The sequence below is a fragment of the Chrysemys picta genome, chromosome 8 (assembly GCF_011386835.1).
Source record: "Chrysemys picta bellii isolate R12L10 chromosome 8, ASM1138683v2, whole genome shotgun sequence".
Taxonomy (NCBI): Eukaryota; Metazoa; Chordata; order Testudines; family Emydidae; genus Chrysemys; species Chrysemys picta.
In genome coordinates this window covers 90,721,623-90,749,294 of record NC_088798.1, presented here as the reverse complement: position 1 = coordinate 90,749,294, position 27,672 = coordinate 90,721,623, and the positions used below count along the sequence as shown (strand labels likewise).

General features: G+C 45.0%; 1 protein-coding gene across 1 annotated transcript; it reads left to right on the top strand.

The window, feature by feature from the left end:
• Positions 1 to 852: 852 nt before the first annotated feature.
• STC2 (stanniocalcin 2) lies at positions 853 to 16,180 on the top strand. The gene is made up of 4 exons (XM_005298063.4): positions 853 to 2,107; positions 4,513 to 4,655; positions 7,663 to 7,874; positions 12,602 to 16,180. The coding sequence occupies exons 1-4, from the start codon at positions 1,840 to 1,842 to the stop codon at positions 12,993 to 12,995; spliced, it is 1,017 nt and encodes a 338-aa protein (XP_005298120.1). The 5' UTR covers positions 853 to 1,839; the 3' UTR covers positions 12,996 to 16,180.
• The last annotated feature ends 11,492 nt before the right edge of the window (positions 16,181 to 27,672 follow it).

The window sequence follows — 27,672 nt, the reverse complement described above, 5'->3', positions numbered from 1 at the left end:
TGCATTTGGACAGCTGTGGGGAAACGGATCGCTGGGGCAGCAGCTGGAGAAATTCCTCACTGTGCACCCCTACCCTACCGCTCCTTCCTCCCAGCCTAGGGGAGCAGAAGCAGGCCGGCCGAGCGATGCCTGCGCCTCCTCCCCCAGCCACATGGCAGCAGTGGGCAGGGGCTCTCCCAGCAGCTCCCGCGCCTCTCGGAGTGCGAGAGAGAAGAGCTGCACGTGGCCAGCGCTGTCTGATGAAACATCTGACGTGTATTACCGCATCTGGGGAGGAGGGGGTATGGCCCCGCGCCCCCTCTCCCCGGATCACCTGCTGGAGGCTTCCCCCAGCCACCCGGACAAGAAGCAGCCAGGCTGAGAGACTTGTTGCAGCGGCTGCGGGTTGCGCAAGAGGGACGTTTGAAAGGCTGCTCCGCTCTCTAGGGGCCGCTCTTGCGCTCCTCGCGCACCCCAGGCTCGGAGGGCGTTGGGGGGGCGCAAGGAGTGCAGGATCGGGCCCTGGTTTAGAGATCAATGCATAAGAAGCCGAGTTCATGCAACTCCAATGAGTGTACCCCAGGGATGAATTTGGGCCAATAAATCTCTGCAAAGATGCAAAATAAAATACCAACGGGGAGGAAGGGGGAGCGCCTAAGAAAGCGTATTTCACCGCTACTTAGTGCACGAGCTGAATGTTTTCAATCAGCTCTCGCAACTGAAGTGTCTATTCAGTCCCGCAGTAAGAAAAGACACTGGAGATCCAAGTGACTTCACGGTGCGAGCGAGAGGGGGCGGGCGGGGGGCGGTGTTCCACCCCATTGCAGACAAGCCATTCAAAGTGATGATTCAAGAAAGCCAGCCAAGAAACACGAAGTGAGAAAGGCAAAGATAAGCGTGGTAGTGGGTAGATTTGGAAAGGTGGCAGCGTGTGTTTGAAGTAGATTAAAGTTGCATTCTTGTTCCCAGCCCAGCAGCTGTGCGGGTGATCAGCTCCTTTCGGTGACTAGAGAATCGCTGGGGCTCCCTTCTCCTTTATATAAAGCAACACATGGGAAGATTACAAACATCCAGATTTGTTTGCACTCCACTCCCCAGCACCCATCCCCGGGCACCACTCACAGGGTAGGAATCCTCCCGAGCTGTGCTCGCTGCCCGTCTCACCCAGCGGTCAAGCTAAGGTCTGTAGCGCACAGCGACGGGAGCTACACGCGTGCAGGGAGCCAAGCTTTAAGGAAGAAGCGGGGGAGGGGAGAGTTTTGTTATTTGGCAAAGATGATGTACCCCATCCCAGCCTCTCACGTGGAACCCCCCCGCCCCCTCTGGCTGGCTGCCTCCCCCTCCTCCCCCCAATTCTAATAATCATTACAAAGTGTAAATTCGCCTCCAGATGCCTGGTCAAGCAACGTGCTTTAAATGTTCAAAGCCTTTATGAATACAAAAGGAAAGAATAGATGGGGAGGGGTTTACTGAACCCCAGAATCCCCTTTTTTCTCAGTCTCCTGGTGCTGCTCCTGAAGCTGCAACGGCTGAGATTTTCCTTCCGAGAAGCAAGATTTTAACTGGGTTGCAGTGTGTTCCTGTGTGTAAATGCTCCTGGTTGCTCATGGTCATTATTGTGCAGTTTGCAACCTGCTGATGCAAGTTTCCTCACATTTTGTTCTACGGCGTGTAGTAGTTTAGAACGAGCACCGCCCACTATGCGTGTTGTCACAGGGGGACAGGGCTCCTATTGGTCGGGCTGGTGGACAACACCTGCTCGACTCCTTCATTCAAGTGACACCAGAGCTTCCAGGGATATTTGAGGCACCATCCTTTCCCTTTCTGGCCACTTTGAGCACTTGCACCAGCCCTGATCACATGCTATCCAGCGAGCAGATTACAAGAAGAGCAGTAGCCTCCATTTATACACCCTTTGAAAAGAAACAGAGGTGGGAAACCCACAAAGGTCTCCAGTGTGGGGTTGCAACCAGGACCATGTGTGCAGAGCTGTTAAGTAAATTAGTTACCCTGGCGTTGGTATTTGCAAGCTTTGATCCAGTTTTGGGCACAGAAGCCACCAATCCGCCGGAAGGTCCCCAAGAGAGAGCCCCTCAACAAAAAGGGCGGCTGTCTTTGCAAAATACAGGTATGTGATCTAAAAAGGTGGGGGGATGCTTGAAGAGGCCGGTCTAATTAAACTCAAATGCATACACATTGCATATTAAATGTTGGTCAATAAGGAAGTAGTTATAGTGAAATGGAGGTGTCTTTCTGTTGTATTTACAGAGTATTGGATAACTAGACGTGCATAATGACATTTATTTTTATGTGTGACTGTCAAACATAAATCATAAGGAAATAAGTGTTCACTCCTAATTACCTTTAAAGCCCCAGCTAGCCAAGCACGTGCTGTCCTTTGAATCGCAGAGACAAGTAGCTCGCTGCATTTAATCTCTGCTCAACAATGATGAAATCCTTATAGAGATCAATTTAGCGGCAACTGGAAAGTTATTCCACGTGATCATAAATGGTGAAGACGCGATTTTTGTTTAAGATTATAGTTACTTGTGGCACCGAACCAGAAAAGTGCCATGGCCGTCCTTGCACGTTGCAAATCAGTCCACTTCAATCCTTTAATTTTAAATAATCCAACCATTCTGGAGGCAAACAAGAAACTCCAGCAGGTCAGACGCAGGCGATTTCTAATCCAGGAGATGCTGTTTGAACCGAGGTTTAGATTTCGTCTGAAAGAGAAGGTTTCGTTATGCTAAGTACACCGTTAAAACATGGGGGTGAGGGGGACGTGACTGAAAATTACTAGAGCTGCTGCCTGCTTCTCTTGCGCAGAGAACCAAGTAATGATGCAATTGGCCATGGGGTTTCTCTTCTCATCCCTCCTCGTGTATTATCTGCCTAGTAGAAAGAACCGAGGCGTGCACATTACTGGATCTTTTCCCAGGCATGGAAAGAACACGAGGGAGCTGTACACTTTTCTCTTTCTCTCTTACTTTTTTTTTTAACTGTCTCAATGCTGCAAGCCTTGTTTAAACACACACACGAGCCGGAATGCACGAATGCCCATTAGGGACTGCCACATGTGAATCACGGCACTGTGCAATTCTCAGCAAACTGGGAGCCAGGACATGTGATCCGAGAACCGTCTGCATCCAAATGCCAACAGAAGCACTACAGCTGGGCTTCCAGACCCAAAAAAAACCAAGATGCAGTTATACAACGCTTGACAAAGAGACCCCTTTTCGTTTTGTGTGCCTCTGTATGTGCAGCTTTCCACGTGGGAATAACACAATGCCAGGTCACACTGATTAACTGATTTCCAACTCCCCTGGGTTTTGTAACTGCAAAGCCCCATGTGGCTTTTTCCTGCCCTCCCCCGTCTTTTCACTCCCCCTTTGCATCTGATAGTCTTTCTTTCTACCTGAACACAAACTCCTAAGACATTGTCTGTGTCGTTATTATACGGTATTTGCACATATTAATTTTCTTGTTGTGATATATTAAGAGACATTACAACAGTTTTTTCTCCTCTTTGTCCTAAGTGAATTAAAATGAAAGTTGCTGTAAGGGATTTCAGATGGCAACATCTCAAAGGGGAAGGCTGCAGATGTTTTAAAAGCATGCTGTGGTTTAGAGAGGGATTAGGCTAGATCCCAAAAGTGAGCTTTAATTAAAGGTGCCACTAGTAAATGAGTACAACAAATTCTTAGCATCCTCAGTTCTGCTCGAAAAGCTGCCCCTATCTGACTTTATCCTTAAGCTTCTCAGCAACCATCTTCCTTTTGGCAGCATATTTTTAAGGAAGGGCAAGGAGCTGCCTTGTTAAGATTTTGATTTGAAGGTGTCTGCCCAATGTTTGAAATAAAACATTATTTGCTTCAATATTGTACAAAGTTTGGAAGGAAAAAATAACAGATTCAGTATGCATGTGGCTGAAAGGTCTATTTCATTGTTGCATTCAAATAATCTGAAGTTTTGGATAGTAAGGAGGGTGGTGGGGAGAGGGCACATGCAACAAGGGGCTCTGTCCCCTATTGAAAATTAGTGGGAGTTTTGCCATTGACTGCAAAGACAGCAGGATTGGGGCCCCCAGTGGTCAGCAAATAGTGGTGTGATAATCATCAGACACTAGTTCAGAGTACTAGACAAAACAAATTCTAGCCTGATCCTGCAATTCTCACTCAGGCAAAATTCCCATTCAAGTTAATGAGGGACTTCGCAAGAGTAGGAATTGTAGATCAGGCCCATCATATGTGCCGAAAGAATGAAACAACATTAGATATTTTCAGATGACTATGGCTACGATGTAAGTGGAGTGAATTTGGCATTTACTTTTTGGATCTCATATTCATAACAAAATGCATAAACATGTTGGCCTAATTTCTGCAAAAAGTGGACATGCGGTGGGTACAGGAACTGTTGTCTCATGTGCTTTTCCTTTTGAACTGATGATCTTAGCAAAATAACTCTTCTCTCTCCCCTCACCCCCATTTATGAATATTTGTACAAATTAACCATAATCAATGGTCATTTTAGCTGAAATCCAGCACTGCCTGGTTAATGCTGGCGATGTGGGATGTGGAGTGTTTGAATGCTTTGAAAACAACTCTTGTGAGATCCGAGGCTTACATGAGATCTGCATGACTTTCCTACACAACGCTGGAAAATTTGATGCCCAGGTAACCAAAAAAAAAAAGGGGAGGGGGGTGAAATGCTCAGAGGTATATGTTTAGAAGGTGCTATATTTAATTTAATGATTTTTTAAAAATACATCTTTAAAATATGGCTTTAATTAAGGACCAAATCTGCTCTTCCACATGCCCAACTCCCATTTCCTTAATTGAAAATTGGATGCATACCACCAAGGGCTTGATTCTTTCTGCTCCCATTCAATTCAATTGAAAAACTTCTGTTGACTTGATTGGTGCTGCATCAAGCACCAAGAACAGAACATATGCATTGTGTTTAAGTTGTCTTATGCAACAGGCAATCTGTTTCCTACCGAGCTGTACCTCCACCTAAGAATTTTTTTCTAGTGGACCTGTGATAACAAAAATGGAATGGTGATGATGCCATGAATGGATCCTGCAGTCCTCACTCAGACAAAACTCCTGCTGCATTCATTAAGGACTGTAGGATTGATCCCATTGATACGAATGGGCATTCTGCCAATAGGTTGAAATATTGTAAGTTCTTCGAGGCACAGAGAGTATTGTGTAGGTATCATTTTATTACTTAAGTGACATGCATATATGATGCTGAAAATATCTCTATATCAACTGAAGTATCACACTTTAGCATGCCCTATGCAAATCTGATCAAATTAATTCAAGTGAGTTGATGGATACACTTTTCCAAACCATCTAAGTGACTTAGGAGCCTAAGTCCCGTTTTCAAAAGTCACTTAGGCATGTTTGAAAATTTTATCCAATGTGAGCTTGTGAAATTATTTTCAAGAACTACACACAACTAGCACAGGCATCTCCAAAAGCTGCTGTATTCAAATAGTCCTTTGGCTCAAACACTGACAATAAAATACATTCTTTAGGCAGTATGCGGTATTAAGTTTGTCTCCTTCATTTTCTCCCCAGATCATTTAGGCATCACTGAAGCATCCTGTTATTATGTCTCGTAAACCTACTCTCCCATTTCAGTGTGGAGAGAAGAGAACATTACGACGGGCCAGCGGCATTTGGCTTGACGCGTGCAGTTTACAGCATAACTTTACTGAAGTCACCCAGCTGTAGCCTAATGGCACTTTATACAGCATAGTAGAAAACAGAGCTGTCTTGCACATCCAGCTGTTCTATTTAGTTGGGCCATGGGACCAGACCTAGCAGCAAAACGAATTCCCCTATGCTGGAGATTTTAGGCTGAGATTTGCAAAGCTACATAAAGGATCTGGATGTCCAGTAAAATTGATGGGAACTGTGTGTCCAGATCCTCTGGGCATCTTTGAAAATCTCAGCCTTAGTTTCCAGGCAGCTGCCAGAGAATGATAATTAGAGATTATTTTATTTTATACATTATATATTATCAACAAGCAAAAAGTTTATGGAAGTAAAACCATGGGAAAACCAAACACACATATGAAATTATTGCAAAAAAGCCAGCAAATAATTGCTCCATTGGACATGTTCATATCTTTAAAGAGAACAGGGGCTATTTTTCATCCAGATTGTTTCTACTGCAATGCAAAGACATTGGGATCTGTGGGAACAAATTGTCCTCTAAAAAAAATGTGTAATTCCCATTGACTTTAATTTCTTCTCTTCAGTTTCTTTTACTGGCCTTATCACTACAGTATCTGAGCAAGTTCCAGAATCCTATCTGACATGACTAGCATTTGTCACACGTGATTCTCTCTTTTCCTTACCCCCCTTTTTTTCTCCAATGGCAAAAATGTGAGACTGGGTTTTTTAAAACATTATTTCTTCTGTGTGTACAGTAGTTAGTTAAAGTCTACTGTGCCATGTGTGTTTGTTACTGAATGCAAGGTCAAAGAAGTGCACCTGGCACTTGGAATGGAAGGTGGTGATGTTTGACACAGTACTTTGATCAGTGGGGCGCATGTGTGTCTTGCTCTCAGATCTGTGTGAATCTGGTGTAACAATTGATCTCAGTAGAGTTACAAGGGTGTAAATCCGGAAACAATGAGAGCAAAAATTGCCCCATTGATCACCCATCAGCTAGGATAACCCGAGGCTAATAAAAAATGGGGCAACACGGGATCGCTACCACCCAGCTGTCACTCAACAAGGAGACGAAAGCTGAGCATAGTTGCCAAGAGAATTGTGACATACATACACAGTAGGACTAGCTATAATATTTAATGGTGGACAGAGGAAATGATAGGGATGGGGGATGGGCATGCCTTGAATATTCCTCTGTAAAGCAATATGAGGAGAGCATGGAAGATGGTTCTGGACATCACCTAAATAGCCTTTATTGTCTTCAATTTGCTTGTGAAGGCTTCAAATTGAGATGTCTTCCCTCCAGCAGACACAAACATCAAGATGTTATTGTGGGTGGCTTATGAGAGTGGGCTGGTAGCATTGATTTGGGGAGTCTTTTATTGTGAGGATGGGAGAGGGAAACAGGAAACACTGAAGCCAGTGGTTTCCTTAAGGGGACAGGGAGTGCTTCTATAAGAGCTATGTGAACTTTGCAAACTGATAAGGAAAGGCAGTTTTGGTCTGACTGACTGTGAATATCCCCTTTGTGGTCCTGGAGACTCAAAACACATTCGGTCACTCTCATCAGTGATGTAAGCCCAATGTAGTCCATGGTGACAGGCCAGGAATGAATTTAGTCCATTAAGTTGGACTCTCTGTTGTTTAAAAATGAAGCCGCTTCTTTCTCTCCTAGACCAGCAAGGACATGGGCTGTGGTAGAGGCAGGGCACTCAGTGCTGGGAGGAGGCAATGAAAGCATCACATAACCATGGAGAAAACCAGACACAACCAACCATGGAACAGCATCCAGCCCTTCTAGAATGGCAGGACAGGACAATCTGATGTGGCCTTTAGGAGCAAAGAAATAAAACGGGGGGAGACATTAACAAATAGCCTTAGCAGTCTAGTCACCCTTGACGCTGTCATGTGGAGGAATGGCTAGTTGAGCATAAATCACCCAATGTGCTTAACGGACACAAATACAGAACTACTCCGTTTCTTATCTTCTCAGGGAAAATCCTTCATTAAAGATGCTCTGAAGTGTAAGGCTCACGCCCTGAGACACAAATTCAGCTGCATCAGTCGCAAGTGCCCTGCCATTAAAGACATGGTGTTCCAGTTACAGCGGGAGTGCTACCTGAAACACGACCTCTGCTCTGCCGCCAAGGAGAATGTCCAAGTCATTGTGGATATGATTCACTTCAAAGACCTGCTGCAGCACGAGTAAGTATGAGTGTGCAAGGAGCCTAGTATTGTAGTGAGGGCAAGGGAAGAATTTCACCTAAAAAGACATGTCATCTACTGGGTTGTATAGTCATTCCCCCAGCTGTTCTATAGCACTTTTCATCAGAAGATCCCCAAGTGCTTTACCAAGGAGGTCAGTATCATTATCCCCATTTTACAGGTGGGAAAACTGAGGCACAGAGCAATGAAACGACCAGTTCAACTTTCAAAGTAAGTGTTAGTGTTGCACTTCTAGACACCAAGGCCTTTGAAAATCCCAGCCTAATTCCCTTAGGTTCTGTTAAAATCTCACCCTTAAACTCCAGGTTATGCTTAAGGAGAGTGGAGCTGTGACACAAATTTACTCCATCATTAATTACAGTTTCACAAAGTGAACACGGCCCCCTGAAAGCAACGTTCCTTCCATGAGCATGGACCTTCCTGAAGCTAGGATCAACAGCATGGCTGGTGTCCTTGCAATCATTTATTGCATTGCCATTTCTGGTCTCTATCCTCATGGTGGTAGGGGATGAGAGTTTTGTGGAGGTACCAGCATGCCAGGCTTCTTCTGGGACAGTGAGGGCAAGCAGTGTGTCACATTGCACACCAGCACTGGCATTTCAGGAGCTGCATAGGCTGTAAATTGGCAGATACTTGTCTACAAGTAAAACTTTTTAGCTCTATAGCTGAAAAGTGCAATAAGAACAGACTGCTTTGCCAAGGTGAGGCAATGTTCCCCACTTTACAGAGTGGGTAAGGTCAGAATTCTCAAAGGCCTCAGTTTTTGGGTCCCCAACTTGGTTCACCTCCAGCCTGGTCAGCTAAGCTCTTTTAGAGCTATGAGTGCTCAGCGCCTCTGAAAATCAGGCCCTGCCTATCCCAAGTTGGGCTCTCAAAATAAAGGCCCCCAAAATCAGGACAAGTTTTGAAAATTTTGGACTTAGGGACTTGCCCAGAGGCAATCAGCAAGTGGGTGGCAAAGCTGGGAACAAACCCAGGTCTTTTGACTCCGTGTTTTGCTCAGGTCACTAGGACACAGCTATCCTGTAGGCAGGATGAGGAGAGCGTGAAGTCAAGGAATGGGGAAGAGGCACTCCTCAGAGCTCTGGCAGACTATGAACACCTGTAAAGGGCACAACTAACAAAGGCTTCTAATAGTACCAGGAAAACTGCGCCACCATTTTTCAGGTGATTTTGTAGAGCCAAAGTCCAATTTTTTAATGGATGTCAGTAAAATTCTCACTGGCTCATTTGACAGGCATATTGAAGTCTGTGTCCTGTCCCTTCACAGTTCCTGTTTCAAATAAAAGACAAAACTTTAGACCAGGAAACATTATTGACGCTCATTCTCACCACCTCCTTCTGTACTATTCCAAAATGAGCAGTCTTTTGTCATATTATTTTTACCATTTTCTCTTCATGTGTAAGCTAAACAGCACCTTGTGGGCCGTAAGTGCACCTCTTGGGGAACAGGTTGGGGGAATGGAGGTTTGGATCTATTTTTTTATTATAATGGTGAAAATGGTCAGAACAGTTGCACTTCCAGGACCTGTTATGCTCCAAATAACTAAAAAAATCCCAATACCACCATCCCAGTCAAGAATCCAAAGATGGATTCCTTATTCCTTAAACTCCCTCCTTCAAAGAAGTTGCATCCCCAGACATTAGTGATTCCATACAAACTTCAGTTTAACAGAGTAAAATCTTGGTACTTTCATCTACTCTACTCTCCTCATTTGCTAGCTCTCCTTATCCCTCCCTGTCTATTTTGCCTGTTTCAAGAGGATAGCCCCAGGTACAGGGCTCATCCGGCACCCGGCACTATGCACAACTGGTCTCCACCGAAGATGACGTGAGCACCACTCTATGTGCCAGATTCAACCCTGGTGTAGGTGGGCTGGGCACATCACTGAAATCAATGGAGCTGCCACTGCTTACGCTACGGCTGAATTGGGACCCTTGAGAATGCTAAAGTTGCAATTCAAGTGGTTCCTTTGACTAGAGACTTTTAACTGTATCACCCTTCTGGGCTCTCCCAGCCTGCCTGCTAACAGCTGAACTGTTGTCTGCTCTATTGGCATCTATTGGTGATACTGCCTAACCAGACGTGCTCCTGCAAGTGTTCTACTTGCCCTCTCTGACACTTCGCTAAGTAAGCTGGGCGTCATCCATTCACTGGCCATGTTGCGTCATGTGAATGCAGCACCACAGGATGTGACTCAAATTAAAAATAGTCAGTCTAAAGATTTCCCAGTTGGCGGATGATTGCCAAGTGTGATCAGTATTCTGCCTGTGCTCTCAGGCTTTGAGTCACTTGCCATAGAGTGGGAATCCTCTTGCCATCTGCTTCAGTTGGGTGGGGGTGAAGATAGACAGTTTCAATCCTTAGTGACCCCGTTGGCAAAGAAATAGAACCAAATAAGTCTGGATAAGACAACTCAATATGGTAACAAACTATGCTTTCAAGGTGGACTTCAAGTCTCCTAGCTACATAGAATTAAATCAGTGGCCTATTGATCGCACTTCCAGCAGAGGCAGAAACTTGAAGCTTCAGATGAAGGCAAATGAAAGTGATAAAACCCAGAGAAACCCCTAGCCTGTTGCGCAATGCTGTTCACGTGGGTGGGGAAATTCCTCCCTGACCTAGGCAGGTGATCAGTTTATGCCCTGAGGTGTGAGATTTGGTTACTGTTATGTACAATAATATGAGTATCTACTAGTGTTACAATTAAATGGCATTTACAATTAAAAGTCAATTTTAATTGTAGCTACTAGTGTTACAATTAAAAGTCAATTTTCTGTAATTAGCTAGATATTTTAGGAACATGATGGGCCACATGGGAAGGGAATTGGCTAATTTTAAGGTCTCTTATCTCAGCTGACAACTAAGAGGGAGGTGGGGGGAAGGAGACAGAAGGGTGGCCACGCTGAAACATGCACAGTGACAGAGCATTAGGTCAGTGGCAGATGTGCTGACAAGGCTTTGGAGAAAACACTATCTAGGTATTTACACTGTGCTCACCACTGTAGCATCTAATGATATTAAAAACATCTCCTTAGCTCAGGGCAAGTTTGCATATTTCCTTTTTACATGAATGGTGTGTCCAGTAGGCTTCCCTCTGAGTTATTAGCTGCCATGGACAGCTAAATAAAGAGGACAAACTGCTAAAAAATATATTGTGGGGAACAATCTGGTCTGGCTAGGGTCAGATGGGACCTAATTGCTTTTTCCATCTAATTTCTGTGACTTGTGGTGGTGAAACTCACATTATTGCCTCACCCTTGGAGGCTCAGGCGTATATGTAGAAATTTCATTATTCTTTTCCTTGTAGGATATTTCCTTGCCATTGCCAATCCTGGAGAGGGTCCAGAGACCTTGCCCCTTCCCTCCCTGAAAACATAAGCAGGGTGATGCTCTGATAAATCCCCACTCGGTCAGTTAGGAGCCCCCCTTTTTCAGCCCCCTGCATCCCATCTATTCTAGAGAGCCGATGAGTCTGCTTTCAGTCTCAGCTTTTTCTCTTCTGTAGTCCCAAGGAGTAAAGACTGAGTCCCATATGGGCTCCCATATGACAGTAATTTGTAGAAGTGAATAAAGTTTGTAGAGGCCAGGTGTAGGACTGATTTAATATCTGTTAGAGAAGTATCAGGAAGCAATATCCTACCCTCACAAGGTTTGGATTCAGTCGTTTAATAGGTGTTTTCTGGCTCTAACTGCTCTGAAATCACAATTTCACAATTAGCCTAAGGCTATGCCTATACTCCAAATTACTTAGGTACAACTTACGTTGTGGACAGCGCTATGTTGGTGGAGAGCTTTTCCCGCCGACATAGCTACAGCTTCTCCCAGAGGCAGGAGTTATTAAGCCGATGGGAGAGCTCGCTCTCAACATAGAGCATCTTCACCAGAAAAGCTACAGCAGTGCAGCTGCATTGGAGCTGCTGTAGTGTAGACACAGCCCGAGTAAATGCAAGACTGGAGGCATTCCATCTCTGGGACAGTTGGTGACTATTCTGCCTCTGCTACATATGTTTTTTATTTTCAACTTAAAAATAAATCTTTGTGCTTTTGGCAGCCAAAAGTATCACCCCTCAAATCAATGCAAGTCTCCAGCCCATATCAACTCGGGTGCAGGGGGGATAGGAGGGAGAATGGGCATTGGGTACAAAGTTCATCTTGACTCCTCAAATGGGTGAGCTGTTCCCAAGCATGCAACTGACTGATCAGACACCATATAATCATCCACTTTTTTTGTGCTAAAATACTTTAGCACTATTGACTCCACACAAGCAGCAGCCCAGGTCTCCTGATTCCTACCCTCTTGTTCTGTCCACTAGACAATTCAACATTGTGCATCTGTTGCCTGTCGTAACCCAACTAGCCATGTCTCTGTAGAAGCCATGCCTAATGCAGCTTCCAGGTGTAGGGGGACGGGACATTATTGTTCACTTGGTGTAGATGCTACCAAAGGACTCAAGTCTCGTTGTAACATGTAGGATATAAAACATGGCTGCCAGATGAGGGAACTGCTGTACTGCATTTAAGTCTTCTATAGCATCTGGCCACTAGCTGGCAAACACGGTCAGCCCCAAGCAGATGCTATGGAGTAAGCAAGAGGAGAATGAGGCACAGTGACCTCACACCCACTTGCTGATGTGTAACCTACTTGCATCTTGCAACATGATTCTCTTTTAACTTCCCCTTCTGCTGTTTGATTTACCTCCAGGCCATATGTCGACCTGGTGAACATCCTGCTCACATGCGGGGATGAAGTGAAAAAGGCTATCACCAGAAGCATCCAGACCCAGTGTGAACAGAACTGGGGAAGCCTCTGCTCCATCCTGAGCTTCTGCACCTCAGTCGTGCACAGCGACTCCACACTAGGTCCTGAGAGGAAGCCAGGTGAAGCCACCAAAGCCTCTACCAGCCGTGGGGACATACTAGTCCACCCTGAGTCTGACCACAGGGAGAGCTCACGAGCTGCCAAGGGGGAGAGAGGTGGCAGGGCTCACTTGAACACCCACCCCCGGGTTAAAGCTGGAGCTCACAGCCCCAAAGGGGCACACGGGATCATTGAGCGGGCAGAAGAACTGTCCGACTTCTCCGACATCCGAAGGTGAAAGGAGGCACCAGCTCAACCCTCCCCCTCCACCAAAACTTCCTCCATTGAGTCCATCTTCTTAGTTATGGACATTCCAAAACCTTTACCATTCAGAGGGGTGATGTCAAGCACAGGGCATTGTGGGATATGTGGACTTCAGTGATAGTGTATAGATTAGTAGAGGGAGAGCAGTGGTTCTGGGTTATTGATTGTCTCCAGAGAATTGGATACTCACATAACCAATGGGTGAGACAAAAATGTTAACCTCCCCCCTTTTAAAAACAACAGAACAAGTGGATATTGTTTTCAATTTGCTTTTCTTTTGGTTGGGGAAAAGGGTGTGGGGAGGGTTCAGCCAGGTTTTATTTTGGCCATTCACAGCTCACAGCTCCACTATGCTTATGGGGCAGTCTCCAAGCAGATGGCAGAATTCCAAAAGAGATCTTCTCTGCCCATGGCTGTGACTGTAAGAGTTCAAAGTGGGCTGCTGTGACACTGTAATGAAATAAATGTCCAGTTTATTGCACGGGGAGATTGCTGTTTTGAGCTATGTCATTTTCTCATAAGTCCTGAGCCATTGTTCTTTTCTGGGTGACACTATCCGACGTAAATGCCCCCTTGTATGTATTTTAACCACTGCTTAACTTTATTTTATTTATCCAGTTACTCCAAGATGTCAATGGCCTAAATAGCCAGCTTTGTGACCTGCTTAGCATCAGAATGAGCACATTTTCCACAGACCTCCAAAGTCCCCAGGCATGTCCTCTTTCAGAACCTGCGGCTGTGCTCACAGAGGAGCATTTGCTACAGCAGCCTCCCCACTTGTGGGCAACCCAAAATGTGGGGCTTAGGCACAAACAGTTGATGTGTCCTTAAGCTTTGCGGGCTTAGGGAGTATTTTGGAGGCCTGTTGAAGATCTATCCCTTCTATTGTCTTTGGAAGCAGCATTATGGAGTTTGCAGGGCTGTAGAGACTCAGTGTTCTAAATCTGGCCACAGGCCATGGTTTATCAAAGTGCCAAAAATGACTATGGGATAGTGAGAGACGGTTAACTTTTTTTTTAAAACTAGCACACTGGGTAGTGACCTCCAAACCCTACAGAGTGAGAGTGAAATGCAGAGTGATAAGATGGGTTTGGAGAGCTTAATCTTCCTGAGTGATTTAAAGTTGGGGTGAGATACTAGGGTGCATCCTTTCTTATCCCCATATGCAAATGTGGCCCTCAAGTTGCACTGCTGCAACCACGTATCCTAGGATGTTATTCTTAAAACATTGGCTATCGTATGCAAAGGCAGAGAGGGTGGGAACTTTAGTAACCTTTGTTGGGGAAGGATGATCTTTCTTGCAAGACAGTATCACACCAAGGATCTGAGCACTGGCCTTTTGCTTCAGAAGGCCTGGAGTCAAATCACCAGCGGTGGGAAGGCAGTTTGGTACAGACTGAATTAACACAGGGAACTGACCTACGTCTTTGTCACTTGGTGGGAGTGGAGGTGATTAGCACCACAAGGGATTTAGCCATAACTCCCACTGAGTCAAATTCTGCTTCTGGATATGTGTATGCGGCTTCCAGTATCTTCAGTGGGAGACTTGTGCATGTATCCCTTAGCAGAATCTTGGGCATTACTTTTAATAGAAGACATGTGAGTAAATCTCCTTGGTTCGGACGGAGCAAAGAACAACCATTAACCTGAAGAGTTACACCGTTATGCAGCCATCAACCTCTTGATCAAAAAAGACTCCGATCCTACTCCCATTGAAATCTCTGCCAAAACTCTCAAATGACCTCGGGGAATCTAGGATCAGGCCAAGAGTCCTTGAGGAGTGGGCAAGTTCCTTCTAGTATGTGGACAAGATGACCAATTCAGTCATGGCAATGGTGGCCCATGGCTCATACACACAGAGGGTGCAACTCAGAGGGACTGTAGTTCCCTAGCTAATGTCAATGCACATATACCGCTTCCAGTGGTTTGCTTTGAAGGACACCCTCCCTACCCCAAAACAAAGTGTCTTGCTGCTGGTGATGCAATAGGAAAGTCTCTGGTCTCCCTCACTGTGAACTCCTCATGAGCATCCCACTGCCCCATGATGACGCATAGGCATAGTAAAGGACAAGCTCAAACCAAAAAGAGAACCAAACCATGACAGCAAAAAGGACTTGCTACCAAGTTAATATTCTTGCCTAACTCCATTGAGGTCTCTCTCGCTCTCTCTGTCATTAAAGGTCTGATTCATCTATGAGAACCAAACATATAGCGATATATATATATACACACTCTTGAATGTCTTAGTCAACATATCACCTCAGCATGCATACAGTTTATTTTATTCATTCATTCTGCATGGGGAAAAGTATATATTCCTCCATCTCGTTAATTCAATGAAAATTTCTTTATTGTTTCAAGGGGGCAGGGGATTTTGTATATGGCATAACATTTTTTTCCTCTGTGTGTGAAGATTTTCTGTGTTCATCTACTGATTCCACATATGCTATTATTGTAAATATTTAACATTTCTATTTATTATAGTGTCTCCATTTAAAAACCAAACACTGCTGGCTATGGTAATTTAAACGTGTGTCATGACCTGTGTTGTATATATTCATGCCACTAGTAGGTTTTTGTTGTTGTTTAAAGCAACGTAAATATAATTTTATACAGTTCCATAATGTTATTGACAGCACAAATCATTTATTTATTGTTAAACCTTCTTTCATGTCTAACAAGTAGGGTATGTTTACCTGAGAGTATGTTATCAAGACATCTACATAGCCTTAATTCTTTGTGAAATCAATTTTAAAAAATCTACTGTCCCCTTAGAGACCCTATGATACGGTGATCAACAATCCTCCCGAACCTGCTGTTTGCAAAGGAGGTTTAACTTCAAAAACAAGGTCTGGATATTTCTCTTAAGCTTTGCATCTGAAAAAAAACCCACCTATAAGAGAAACTGGGAAAAGTAAAATGCTTACTGGAAAATATAGAAATAACCCATCTTAAAAAATCAAGTTCTGAAACATAATAATTTAAAAACTGTCCTTAAATTCCAGTTCTCTGGGAGAAAAACATACTAGTTCTATCTCATTTAGAATTTACACCCAAATAAGCTTGTAAACATTGCATATGGATTTAGGCAAAGCTCTGTATCTTTTCACACTGCTATTATTTTTCCTGGAACACTAATAAATGTTTTGAATAAGTCTTGCTGAGATTACTACTTTTATTTTTTAAGTGCAGTTCTAGCTATGTTGGTAAGAGATAAGAAACCACGGTGAAGCTGGGCTTGTAAACAACATAGATACATTCAATGGGCTACACCCTCAGGTATGCCTGAGCTGTACTTGGCTTACCTGAGAAAGGGAGAGGGCAGTGATTTCCTGCTAGTCCTTTCCCCCAAGCCTGAGGGCTAATTTGACCCTGAAGCAAGTTAGAACAGCCTCAGGGATGCTCTAGTTTGCACCAGCTGGAAGGGTGCCCTTGGGCCATTTGCTCCAACCACCTCCCTCCTACTCCCTGAACACATCCTTATGTCAGGGGAGCAGGAGCAGGTGAAGTAGACCTGACTGCAACAGCTGTATGCAATCTGGGGATTCCCTATGCAAGTGAGGGTCTCTTCAGCTGGCTCTTTAAGCCAGCTTTCTGGCCACTTTACACTGTCAGAGTGGGGCCGCTTTGTTTACTCTTGCAGTAGAGAAAGCCAAACAGCAGATCTTGACTCCATTATTGTATTATTTAAAGGGCCTGATTCTGGAGTCCTTAAACTAAGCTCCCATTGATTTCAGGGGGAGTTTTGTCTAAGTAAGGGCTACAGGGTGGTGTTATTTAGGTACATGTAATACCACTGTATAGATAAAAGAGTCCTGCTCAGTCTTAGTCCTGTTTTTAAACTGTTCATCTTGAAGGGTGAGAAGCAGATATGGAGATGCATTGGTGCTCACAGATTCACCTTTCACCTCTGGAGCCTTGGGGTCAAATATTAGCTGCAATCAAATGGGCACATGAGGCTTGTTGAGTTTTATCCTAGCCCTCAGTAACTCAGATCACAAAACCATTCCACAAATTGACATCCCTGGCACTTTTTGCTCAACAGACTTAACTGGTGGATGAAGCTCAATGGACCTGCAGGATGGATGCAGATTAGCATTTAGTTATGTTGCCAGAGTCGTATAGAGGAACCCAAGACTGGTGCTGCAGAGCTGGGTAGCAGGGTGTAGGGAAGCTGCCTGCATTGTCTCCAGTTTTAGTTCTTCATTTTGATGACTGCTAAATTAACCCATGTAGCTTAAATATGGGACGCATTGCTTAAAGATGTGACAATTGCTGAGGATTTGTATTCAGATGCAATCCCAACGTGAGTTGCTCTATTACAGTCATTTCAGCAACAGTCTGAATGTGCAGCTGTAAATAAAATCTTAGAACTCTGTTGGTCCCTGAGCAAAGCAGAGCAGGTAAACCCCAGGATTTAAAGCAAGCAAGCAAACCCCAGTTTGAATGGTCTCTATAGTGGAGATGTGGAAAAAGCCAGGCTGGTGACCTGAACTGGAGACCAGGCCTGGAAACTATTTTTTTTCCTTCTTCAGCTGGGATTATTTATGGGGCAGGGGGTGGGGAAGGGGAAGAATTACGAAAGAGCAAACCCAGGCCCTAAGGCAGGAATTGTTTATGACTGCTTGCATTAAAAGCACATTTTTAATGCTCCTTCTGCGAGGTTTAAAAATAACTAATCCAATTTAAGCCTTTGGATAAGATGGACTTCACAAGCTTAAATGTGATTTGCAGGAATCCATGACCTGTAATATTTCTTTGTTTAAGGTGCATTGCCACCTAGCAACAGCCTGTGCATAATCCTGCCACCGATTATCTTTAACCACTGTGCAAAGGGAAAGTGCATCTTGCCAGCAGTGCAGTGACAGCGTTTAGCAGGAAATGGCCCTATGCCAAGCTACGGTTTGCACCAGGAGGCTTACAGATAAGATGTAAAACCGAGATTCTGACCACTCATGATCATTAAAGCTCTCACTGCATTCATTGCAAGAGTTGGGTCAGAGTCATGGCCAAAATCCAGCTCAGGTAATTACATTCTGCCAACTACCATTCTCCCTAAAATTTCAGCTAGTAAAGTTATTTTCCATGTCCTGAAGCATAGTGCTGTGGAATCGCATTCCACTCCCGGCGTGGCTACATGTCAGTGATGGGTGATGTGATCCTGGCATTTCCTGAGGGGTCCAGTCTTATAAAACCCAGCAAAGTCTGAGTAACGGGGGGTTGTGCTGACATAAAATGTACAGAGGCATAGAGAGAAAGGGATCCAGATCTAAAAAGAACTTCAGAGCAACCTCACCATGTAACTGGCCTATGGTCACCTACTACTATGAATGAGGGAGAGGGAGCAGTAGATTTAGCCACCTTCTTGCCTCCTACATTGGTTGTAGCCCTTATAGATTTGCTCTGTATGCACCTCACTAGCTACACCACAACACACCCACTTCCTACTCCCTTGTATTGAAGAGAGTCTGTGATGGCTTGCTGGGAGGTATGGACCATTCCTGTGTGAACTCCTTGCAGCCTGACTTTCTAATGAGGCAGGATTGAAGCCACTATAGCATCATGTGCATCAGTCAAAACAAATAATTTATTCCAGGAATTTCATCTTATTTTTCCAGTTAATAAACTGCCTAGGCAGATCATAACTTCTTGCTTACATATTAATTTGTGAATGTCTTCAGCAAATAGTTCTGCAAGTAACCTGCAGTTTGCAATTGAATATACAACCAGAATGTATGCCACTCTAAATAGACATTACACAAGTCACATGATATTGTTCCTTTTTCCTGATTGGAGGACTTATGGAACCAAACAACACAGTGCAAATGATGAGTTCTATATTTGACTGGCAAATTTTCAACCCACTCTGTGGTGTTCAGCACATATTATAATTTGTACTATTTTTATTTATATTACACTGCCACCTAGAGGTCCAAATAAGATCAGTGTCCCATTGTGCTAGGTGCTGTACAAACACATAGCAAGAAACAGACCTTCCCCCAATGAATTTACAGTCTAAATAGACAAGACGGGTAAATAGGAAACGAGATGAAGTGACTTATACACAGTGCCACAGCAGATCAGTGACAGAGCCAGTCATGGAACCCAGCTCTTCTGACTCCTAGCCCAGTACCCTGTCCATTTCCAGGGATCATGCTGCCTAACCAACATTTGCATTGGTGAATATTGGAACTAAAAAAAAGTCATGGTTTGGGAGTTTTCATGCTAGAAAAGCTCGAGTGCTCGAATATTTGCAGAAAGCAAATATAGTTGAACTGAAATTTGTTTTGAGTTCAAACACATAGCCAATTTTCCCAGCAAATTGTTCCGTTGTAGTTTCCATTAGAATCTCCTCATCTTCTGAGGGACTGGACTCAGCTTGTGCCCTCTCTTTTCATATTGCAGTTAGAAGGGAAAAACACATATTGTCGCTTGGGAGCATCCCTTCCAGGAAAGAATGAGAGTCCAGCTGGGTCTATCGACGTATTTACAACATTTTGTTGTTCTGTGCTTGTATAGCAAGGAGCTGAATGGGGTCCTGGTCCCTTGGTGCTACCACAATACAATTAATAATACTTATTATTAACCTTGAATACTGCATGCTCTTCTGGTTGCCCCTTCTCAAAAAAGATATATTAGAATTGGAAAAAGTATAGAGAAGGTCAACAAAAATGATGAGGGGTATGGAACAGCTTCCATATGAGGAGGGATTAAAAAGACTAGGACTGTTCAGCTTAGAAAAGAGTTGACTTGGGGGCAGCGGCATATTATTGCCTAGGCCAACAAGGCCTAGGCCTAGGGCGGAAAATTTGCTTGGGGCGGAAAATTTGCTCTTGCCCCTTCCCCAACTCTGCCCCTTCCCCAAATCCCCGGCCTGCCTCCTCCCACAGGCGCACCGCGCTTCCCTCCTTCCACCTCCGTCCCAGGCTTGCCGCGCTGGGAGGGAGGGAGAAGCGAGTTGCAGCGTGCTGGGAGGAGGCGGAGCAGAGGTGAGCTAGGGCCCGTGGGCGCGGGGAGTAACGGGGGGCCGGGAACCACTCCCTGGCCCACCCCAGCTCCCCTCTGCTCCACCGCCGCCACCATCCCCCGAGCGCACCGCAACTCCCCTTCTCCCCCTCCCTCCCAGGCTTGCCGCGTGAAAGCGCTGGGAGGGAGGGAGGAGAAGCGAGTAGCAGCACATTTGGGGGATAGCGGAGGTGAGCTGGGGCCGGCGGGCACGGGGAGTAACTCGGGGGGGGCAGGGAACCACTCCCTGCCCCAGCTCACCCCTGCTCCACTGCTGCCATCCCCCGAGCATGCCACAACTCCCCTTCTCCCCCCTTCTCCCCCCTCCCTCCCCGGCTTGCCGCGGGGGAGCGGAAGTGAGCTGGCGGGGGGCAGAATTTTTTGACGGCCTAGTGGCGGCAAATTTGTTAATCTGCTCCTGCTTGGGGGGATATATTAAAGGTCTATAAAATCATGAACTGTGTGGAGAAAGTGAAGAAGAAAGTGTTATTTACCCCTTCATGTAACACAGGGATAACCCAATGAAATTAATAGGCAGGAGGTTTAAAACAAACACAAGGAAGTACTTTTTCACACAACACACAGTTAACCTGTGGAACTCATTACCAGAGGATGCTGTGAAGGTCAAAAGAATAACTGGATTCAAAAAAGAATTATATAAATTCACGGAGAACAGGTCTATCAATGGCTATTAGCCAAGATGATCAAGGATGCAACCCCATGCTCTGGGTGTCCCTTAACCTCCAACTGCCAGAAACTGGGAGTGGATGACGGGATGGATCACTTGATAACTGCCCTGTTCCATTCATTCTCTCAGAAGCATCTGGCACCAGTCACTGTCGGAAGACGGGATACTGGGCAGGATGGACCATTGGTCTGACCCAATATGCCCATTCTTATGCTAATAGTTAACAATATACTTACATCTTTTTTTTTTTTGTACATTTTCTCTAGTGAAAGATGTCCATGCCAGTGTAAAATGCCATTTCCAAATCAAAACCTCATGATTTCTTGATCAAGAATGTAAAACTGTGACTCAGGCGTTTAAAGACAAGAGAAATTATGGGGAAGATAGAATGCCTATCTCCTAGGAAGCTGCCGGCTGTTGCCTTGAATTATAACCTTTTATTGCTTATAAAAATGTGGTTAGGAGTTTATTTAGGAATTCTTTAAAAACAGAGGGAGCCTTATGAAAGTGTGCTCTGAAGGCCTCAGTGCAGAGAGGGCCATGGCTCTGACAGAGAATAACTTAGGAAAAAAAAAAAACCTTGGTGTTCTTCCAGAGCTGGAAAAATAGTGCCATAGGGCACTGCTGCTGTGGGAAGTGAAGGAGCTCTGCTGCGATGTAGCTATCGATATCTGTGATAAGACAGGCTGCAAAGGTCAGGGCTGTAACATGGTTCCGTAGTATGGGTGAAACAAGGTCTAGCTTGGGCTACGCAGCAAAAATCAAACAGTGTTAGAGCAAACTCCCCTTGTGGTGTACACAGGCCCAGTCAGGGCCGGCTCCAGGCACCAGCCTGGCAAGCAGGTGCTTGGGGCGGCTGCTCCGGAGAGGGGCGGCACGTCCAGCTATTCGGCGGCAATTCCGCGGACGGTCCCTCGCTCCCGTTCGGAGTGAAGGACCTCCCGCCGAATTGCCGCCGCAGATCGCGATCGCGGCTTTTTTTTTTTTTTTTTTTTGGGCTGCTTGGGGCGGCCAAAACCCCGGAGCTGGCCCTGGGCCCAGTGCAACTCTGTCTGAGGTCAATGGAAAGAATAAGGAGTATCATGCTAATGAAAGCACTGTAAACAAGATTATTAGATTCCCCATCCCTCAAGGAATCTTCATTTTGTATCTAAGAACATTTAAAGTGCTCCGCCCTGTCCCATGCTCACGCTGAAGCACATTTGTCAGGCAGCCTCTCCCTCGTGATTCTTACTCAGATTTCAAGGGCTCTGTCTCCCCAGGATATAAATGCAGCAGCAAAGTGCAGGGAGTGAGACTTTAGGAGAAGCTGCCAGGCAGTGGGAGGCTGGGAAAGGCCTGGAGGAACTCACATCCAGGAGTCCTGTGTCAAATTGGTAGTCCGTTTGATGAAGTACAAAAGAATAAGGCACACTCTGCAGTTTGCTAAATTGAAATGAAAACAAAAAATCAATAGAAAGACAAATATAGCGGGGGCTGCAAGTTACTGCCATTGGGTTGCTTCAAAATATTATTATTTTGTTTTATTTATTTATTGCTGTGGTAGGGCCTAGAGACCTACCAGCTCGGGGCCCCATGGTGATAAGCACTGTACAAACAGACAGTGAGTCCCTGTTCTAAAGAGCTTACTATCACTGTCTGTAGGATAATTATACAGGCCCAGATTTTCTAAAGTGTGCATGTCACATTGCAGACACTTGCATGCATGTAAATCTCTGGTGCGCACGCACAAACCCTCATTTTCATGGCCATTGTATAGGTAGGTGTGCATGCAAATCAAGGTTTGCACACACACCAGCCCCCAGTTGTATCAGTGCAGAGCAAAAAGTGACTGTGATGAATTTGGGCCCCTGGCTTTATATTGGAAGGGTTTTCGCTACCCCTTTGGTCCCAGATTTTCAGAAGTGTTCACTCAATTTGCGGGCCCAACTTTAGCCAATTGATTTTTCAGAGCTGCTAAGTGCCACTAGTGAAGCCAACAGGGGTGGAGGATGCTAGGCACCTCAGGAAATCAGACCGTGGGCACTAATATTGGGCAAGCAGAAAAATGAAGCACCCAAAATTACAGGTCTTTTTTGCAAATAGGGGCTTGGGTGTTTAGGAAGGGACGGTTCATTCTGTGTGTTGGATTTGTGGCTCTCATTGCAAAATAATAAATGAATAAGAGCTAAGGGACAATTCCATCACACTTGTCTGACCTCCTGAACAGATGAACTGGACACTGCTTGTGCCCCGGTACAAGTGAAGGGAAACAATTAAATCGATACATTGGGTTGCCAATGACTGGCCTGGACACTCACAATTACTTCATTTAACAACGTTCTTCAGAACAACAATTGTGTGTATTGTATCTTTTTTCCATGGTCGTAACATCGGTATTTGTTGGTCCAAAAGGGGTGCATGAACCAAAGCAGGCGGAAGGGTAAAAATATAATGGGTGAAGAAGGCGTATGTGACAACAAATCTGGAGAGGCCAATGAGAAAGACTTTGGCTAGCACAGAAGACGAGTCAGAGCAATCGAGGCTGCTCGTCAGTTCTTGGAGCGTTCTAGAGATGGTCGCCAAGGCAGCTGGAGAAAGGTCGCCACTGTTGAGAGAGGCCTTTCAAAGGAACAGAGGCAGGTGAGAGTGGCAAGCTCAATAACGCTAAACTCTCAGAAAGGGGGAAATGTTTTCATGGAGAGAGTACTGGTTGGCTCCCAGTGTTACAGGGAGCAGTGAAAAGCTGCCACATTCTGGAATGTAACAGTAAGTAATGAGCCCTGAAAGATAAATAAAGGCCTAATCCTGATTTCATTGAAGTCCATGGTAAAATGTCTATTGTTAGTAATGGGATATCAGGATTGGGCTTTCTGGTTGGGCTTAGGGTCCATCTAAGGTTCTGGGATGATCACACTAGCATCAGGTTTTAAATACTTGATACGAGGTTAGAAGATGGACATGGGCCTGCTGCAAAATTCTGGTCCAGATTTCAAGCAACCCAAAGTTCAGGGATGCCTGGATCTGTTTTTATTTTTGCGGGGTAGGGACCCCTTGAAGATGGAGCCCTTTTCAAAATTTGGAGCCTGCTTTGGGTTCAGAATTCAGAGATGTTTGCAGCTAGTAAACTGAAAACAGTCTGATGAGCAGAATGGTGCAGCTAGGGAGATTTCAAACTATATGGATAGTTAAGTATTGGAATAGATTTCCAAGAGAGATTGTGTAATCCCTGTCACTGGAGGTTTACAAGAATAGGTTAGACAAACACTTGTCAGGGATGGTCTAGGCATACTTAGTCCTGCCTCAGCATAGGGGGCTGGACTAGATGACCTCTCGAGGTTCCTTCCAGCCATACATTTCTGTGATTCTATGATATATAGAGTAAAGCAGGCAAAAGGGTAATTAGAGAAGCAACAAAACATGCCAAATGTCACACTGCAGAGGATGGGAGCTGGGTAAATTGTGTGGGCAGCAAAAAGAATGCCCCTCTGAATTTCTCAATTCTGGCCGAGACTCGGGGGGAGGGACCACTATTATTATTGATTTTTACAGTATCCAGAGTTGCGCCAGGCACTTTAAACTGCTTTGAAGAGCCTCCAATAGAATTTTAGAACAAATGTAACAAATAAGCCGGGTGACAAAAAATAGGTCAGGTTGGAATCAGGAAGGACCAGGGCACAGCAACAAGAATAAGATGATGCAACTTAAGCAGAGGGACATCTCAGTGAGTTAGTTAGAAAAGTTGTTCTTATGGTATTTTCAGATTCATCAGAAAAAGGAAATCCACTGGAAGATCCACTGGTCAAATCCTCTCTTGTGAAATTTCTAGTCAAATTTGTGCACACATGAAAAGATCAGACAAGCATCCAAACATTGGGAGTTGATCAAACCGGGTTTCTTTTGAAGATCCACCAATCTTTTCTTCTGTCTTTAATGGAGATTCAAAGAGGAGCTGCCTAAGGAGAGGATCAGATTTCCTGGCAGGGTGACACAGGGATAGTGCAGAGAACAGCAGTGGCTGTGTTGAAAAGCCTGGGCACTCCTATGTTGGACAAATCCCACATTCAGGCAACATGCATCCCTGAGTTGTAAGGGAAATGAGAGTATTTTTAGGCCTTCTCTGCTGACAGATTCAACTCCCGAGGACAGGAAAGTAGCTGAAACTGACAACATCCCTTAGAAAAGGGGTCATGAGATATGGCAAGCAATTAGAGACCAGCTATTGCAGCTGAACATTACGGGGCAGGGGGGGAACAGAAAGCACTGAGTGAGCAGACACCTTAAAAGTATCATTTGGAGTGAGGCAACCAACAGCAGGAGCAGTGCTAGTTTGGGACTGTCTCCAGGAGCTGACCACCCCCACCTTAGTGAAAGATACAAGCGTGGTTCTACTCTGAAAGAGACTATGTAAAAATCGCAGCCTTTTGCTCAGCTGATCTACCGCCCATATGTATTCAGAGTGAATTATATTCACTCTGTGAACATAGTAGGTTTTTACTACTGTCAGGCCTGCAGAACCCACACACAAGTCCTGGGAGAGGGTGCTGGATTCCATTCTGTCTCCTATGTCAGCAAAAGAACTGAGTTCCAACTGCGGAGTCACCAGTGTAATTGCACTGTCCTCAAAGGATGCCCTCAGTGACACCTGTGGAACCCACTGACAGTAATGCAATTGCACAGATGTCATAGAAGGCAGCACAATTTTTATTATGGTTTTATTATGGTTGAGGACGCATGAGCTGGGAAAACGCAGCATGAGTCTGTGGTCTCAGGCTGAGTTTACAAAGCTGGCAATTAGCTAAAACACTACTAGCAATAGTAATATTACAGTAGTGCCAAAAGACCCCAACTGTGCTAAATTCTGAACAAACACACAGTAAGAGACAGCTCCTGCCCCAAAAGACTTACCATCTAAACAGATCAGATGGACAAAAAGGGGAAGGAGAAATACAGGTGAAGAGACTCCAGTATCCTATCCACTAGATAAAACTGCCCTTCAAACATCTTTTTACTTGTGAAGTGAGCAAATTTGAACAGGAATCAGAGAAAGAGAGAATCTATGACCCTATAGCGACACAGTTACAGCACTGCAGCTGTGCCGCTGAAGCATCGTTCTGTAGACACTTCCTATAGCAACGGTTTTTCCAACACCGTAGTTTACCCACCTCTCCCAGAGGCAGTAGCTAGGTCCACAGAATTTTTCCATTGACCTACCCGTGTCTACACCAGGGGATGGATCAACCTAGCTACGGTGCTCAAGGTGTGAAATTTTTCACAGCCCCTGAGCAAAGAAGCTAGGTCGATCCAATTATTGAGTGTCAACTGGCCCTATGTAGCAATCCACAAGGCCACTTTCACAGAATGGATCCACCTTTTAAGGGCCATGTCTTTAATTCTCTGCCTCCTTTTGCACCCAATAACTGCAGGAGTAATTTTACTCTTCCAGTTGTGTGCAGGTACCACTGGATTAATTTAGATGTCTTTCTACCTAATACATGGATGCAAACTGGTTAGTTAGGCATCTAATGACAGCAACCATGGCCGTAAATAATAATTAGATTCAAGTGTATGAGAGGAGGAATGGATGTACATGAAGGAAGGAAATGAATTGGATGAAAGGATGAAAGGAAGTCATCTGTGGAAAGGTGGCCCCCCACTAGGTTTGGATAGAGATGACCCAACCTGTGGAGTTTAGATCTGAATTCAAACTTCTTCAAAGTCCAGGGATGTTTGGAATCAGGGTTTGTTCCCAGGGTAGAGTTGTATTTAAAAAGCAAACACAGAGGGGAAATGCATCCAAAAGAGAGAGAATGCAGAGCAAGATAAAAGGGGCTGGATTAGACTCCGTCTAGTATGATGCACTCAGTCAGTCTGGGTCTCCTTTTCCTGAGATAGGTGGGGCTTGCCATGGACAGCGTGCCCTGGAGAGCAATGGCAATAAGCCCAGGTCTGAGGAATAGTTGTTAGAGCTCACTCTCAGAGGAGAAGAGAAAAGACTTGGAAGCAAACTCATGGAATTCAAATTACTAGCTGATAGCTTTTCAGCGGCCTCTGTGTAATGAATTGGGAGGGGGAATTTCCCAATCCAGCAGTTAACAAGCACAACTGACCCTAACTGGAAGTCCCGATAGAGAGGCCCAGAGATAAAGCAGCCACAGGGACTGACATGTCATTTTAATTCTGGTTTTGAACTTCAGAAATGTACGGGGTTAAATAGTCTTTGATTCATACACTCATGTTGTTGCTGACACCAGGTAAACATGGCATCTCTCCTTAGCTCACCCAGGGCCTCTGCCTCCACCATCCCCCTTTTGGAAAGCTTCAATGCCTGCTTTATATCTGACAGCAGCACAAGAGGGATGCAAAGCTAATCGTATAGAGAGGGGAGAGTCCAGCAGCTTGAAAAGCAGAGGAGAATGCCAGAGTCGTGGTATCTGCAATCGGTATCTGGGACCCTGAATTTTCCAAGAAGTTGCAGTGATAAGGCAGTTCTGTCCAGGTGAAAGATAACAGTGAGGCTGCTAATTGTAGCTGCACAGACTGTTTCTCATGGCAATGTTGTTATCTCCCCAGATTCCAGCTCACAGAGGCTGCTGTCACTGCTCATAATATCCAGCAACTAGAGAGAGGGAGAGAGAAGGACAAAGGGGGAAGGAAGGGAAAGAATAACTGCAAACGAAAGGGAGGAGGAGAGAGATGAAGGGAGGAAAGGGAGAACAAAGAGCAGGTAAACAGAAATAACTGGGAACAGAAAAGGGAGGGAACTGAGGTGGTAGATAAGAGAGGAAACAATAAAAGGAAGACAGGATAGGAGCTGCCCCAACAGGGACCTCCTATTGGCCCTAAAATCCCCTCTCTGGGGAGTTTATCAGTGAGGGATGGCAGCACAAAGTTAGTGCTGAATCCATCAGTCTTCACTTCTGAGCAGGATCCTTGTGAAGTGGTAGGAGACAGACCTCCACGCCCCACACATCGCCGA

What these genes read in the sequence shown, in the direction of transcription:
- STC2 (XM_005298063.4), top strand. Translation starts at nt 1,840, where the DNA reads ATGCTATCCAGCGAGCAGATTACAAGAAGAGCAGTAGCCTCCATTTAT. An exon ending in CTGGAAAATTTGATGCCCAG is followed by an intron (nt 4,656 to 7,662) that starts GTAACCAAAAAA and finishes TTATCTTCTCAG; the next exon opens with GGAAAATCCTTCATTAAAGA. An exon ending in AAAGACCTGCTGCAGCACGA is followed by an intron (nt 7,875 to 12,601) that starts GTAAGTATGAGT and finishes ATTTACCTCCAG; the next exon opens with GCCATATGTCGACCTGGTGA.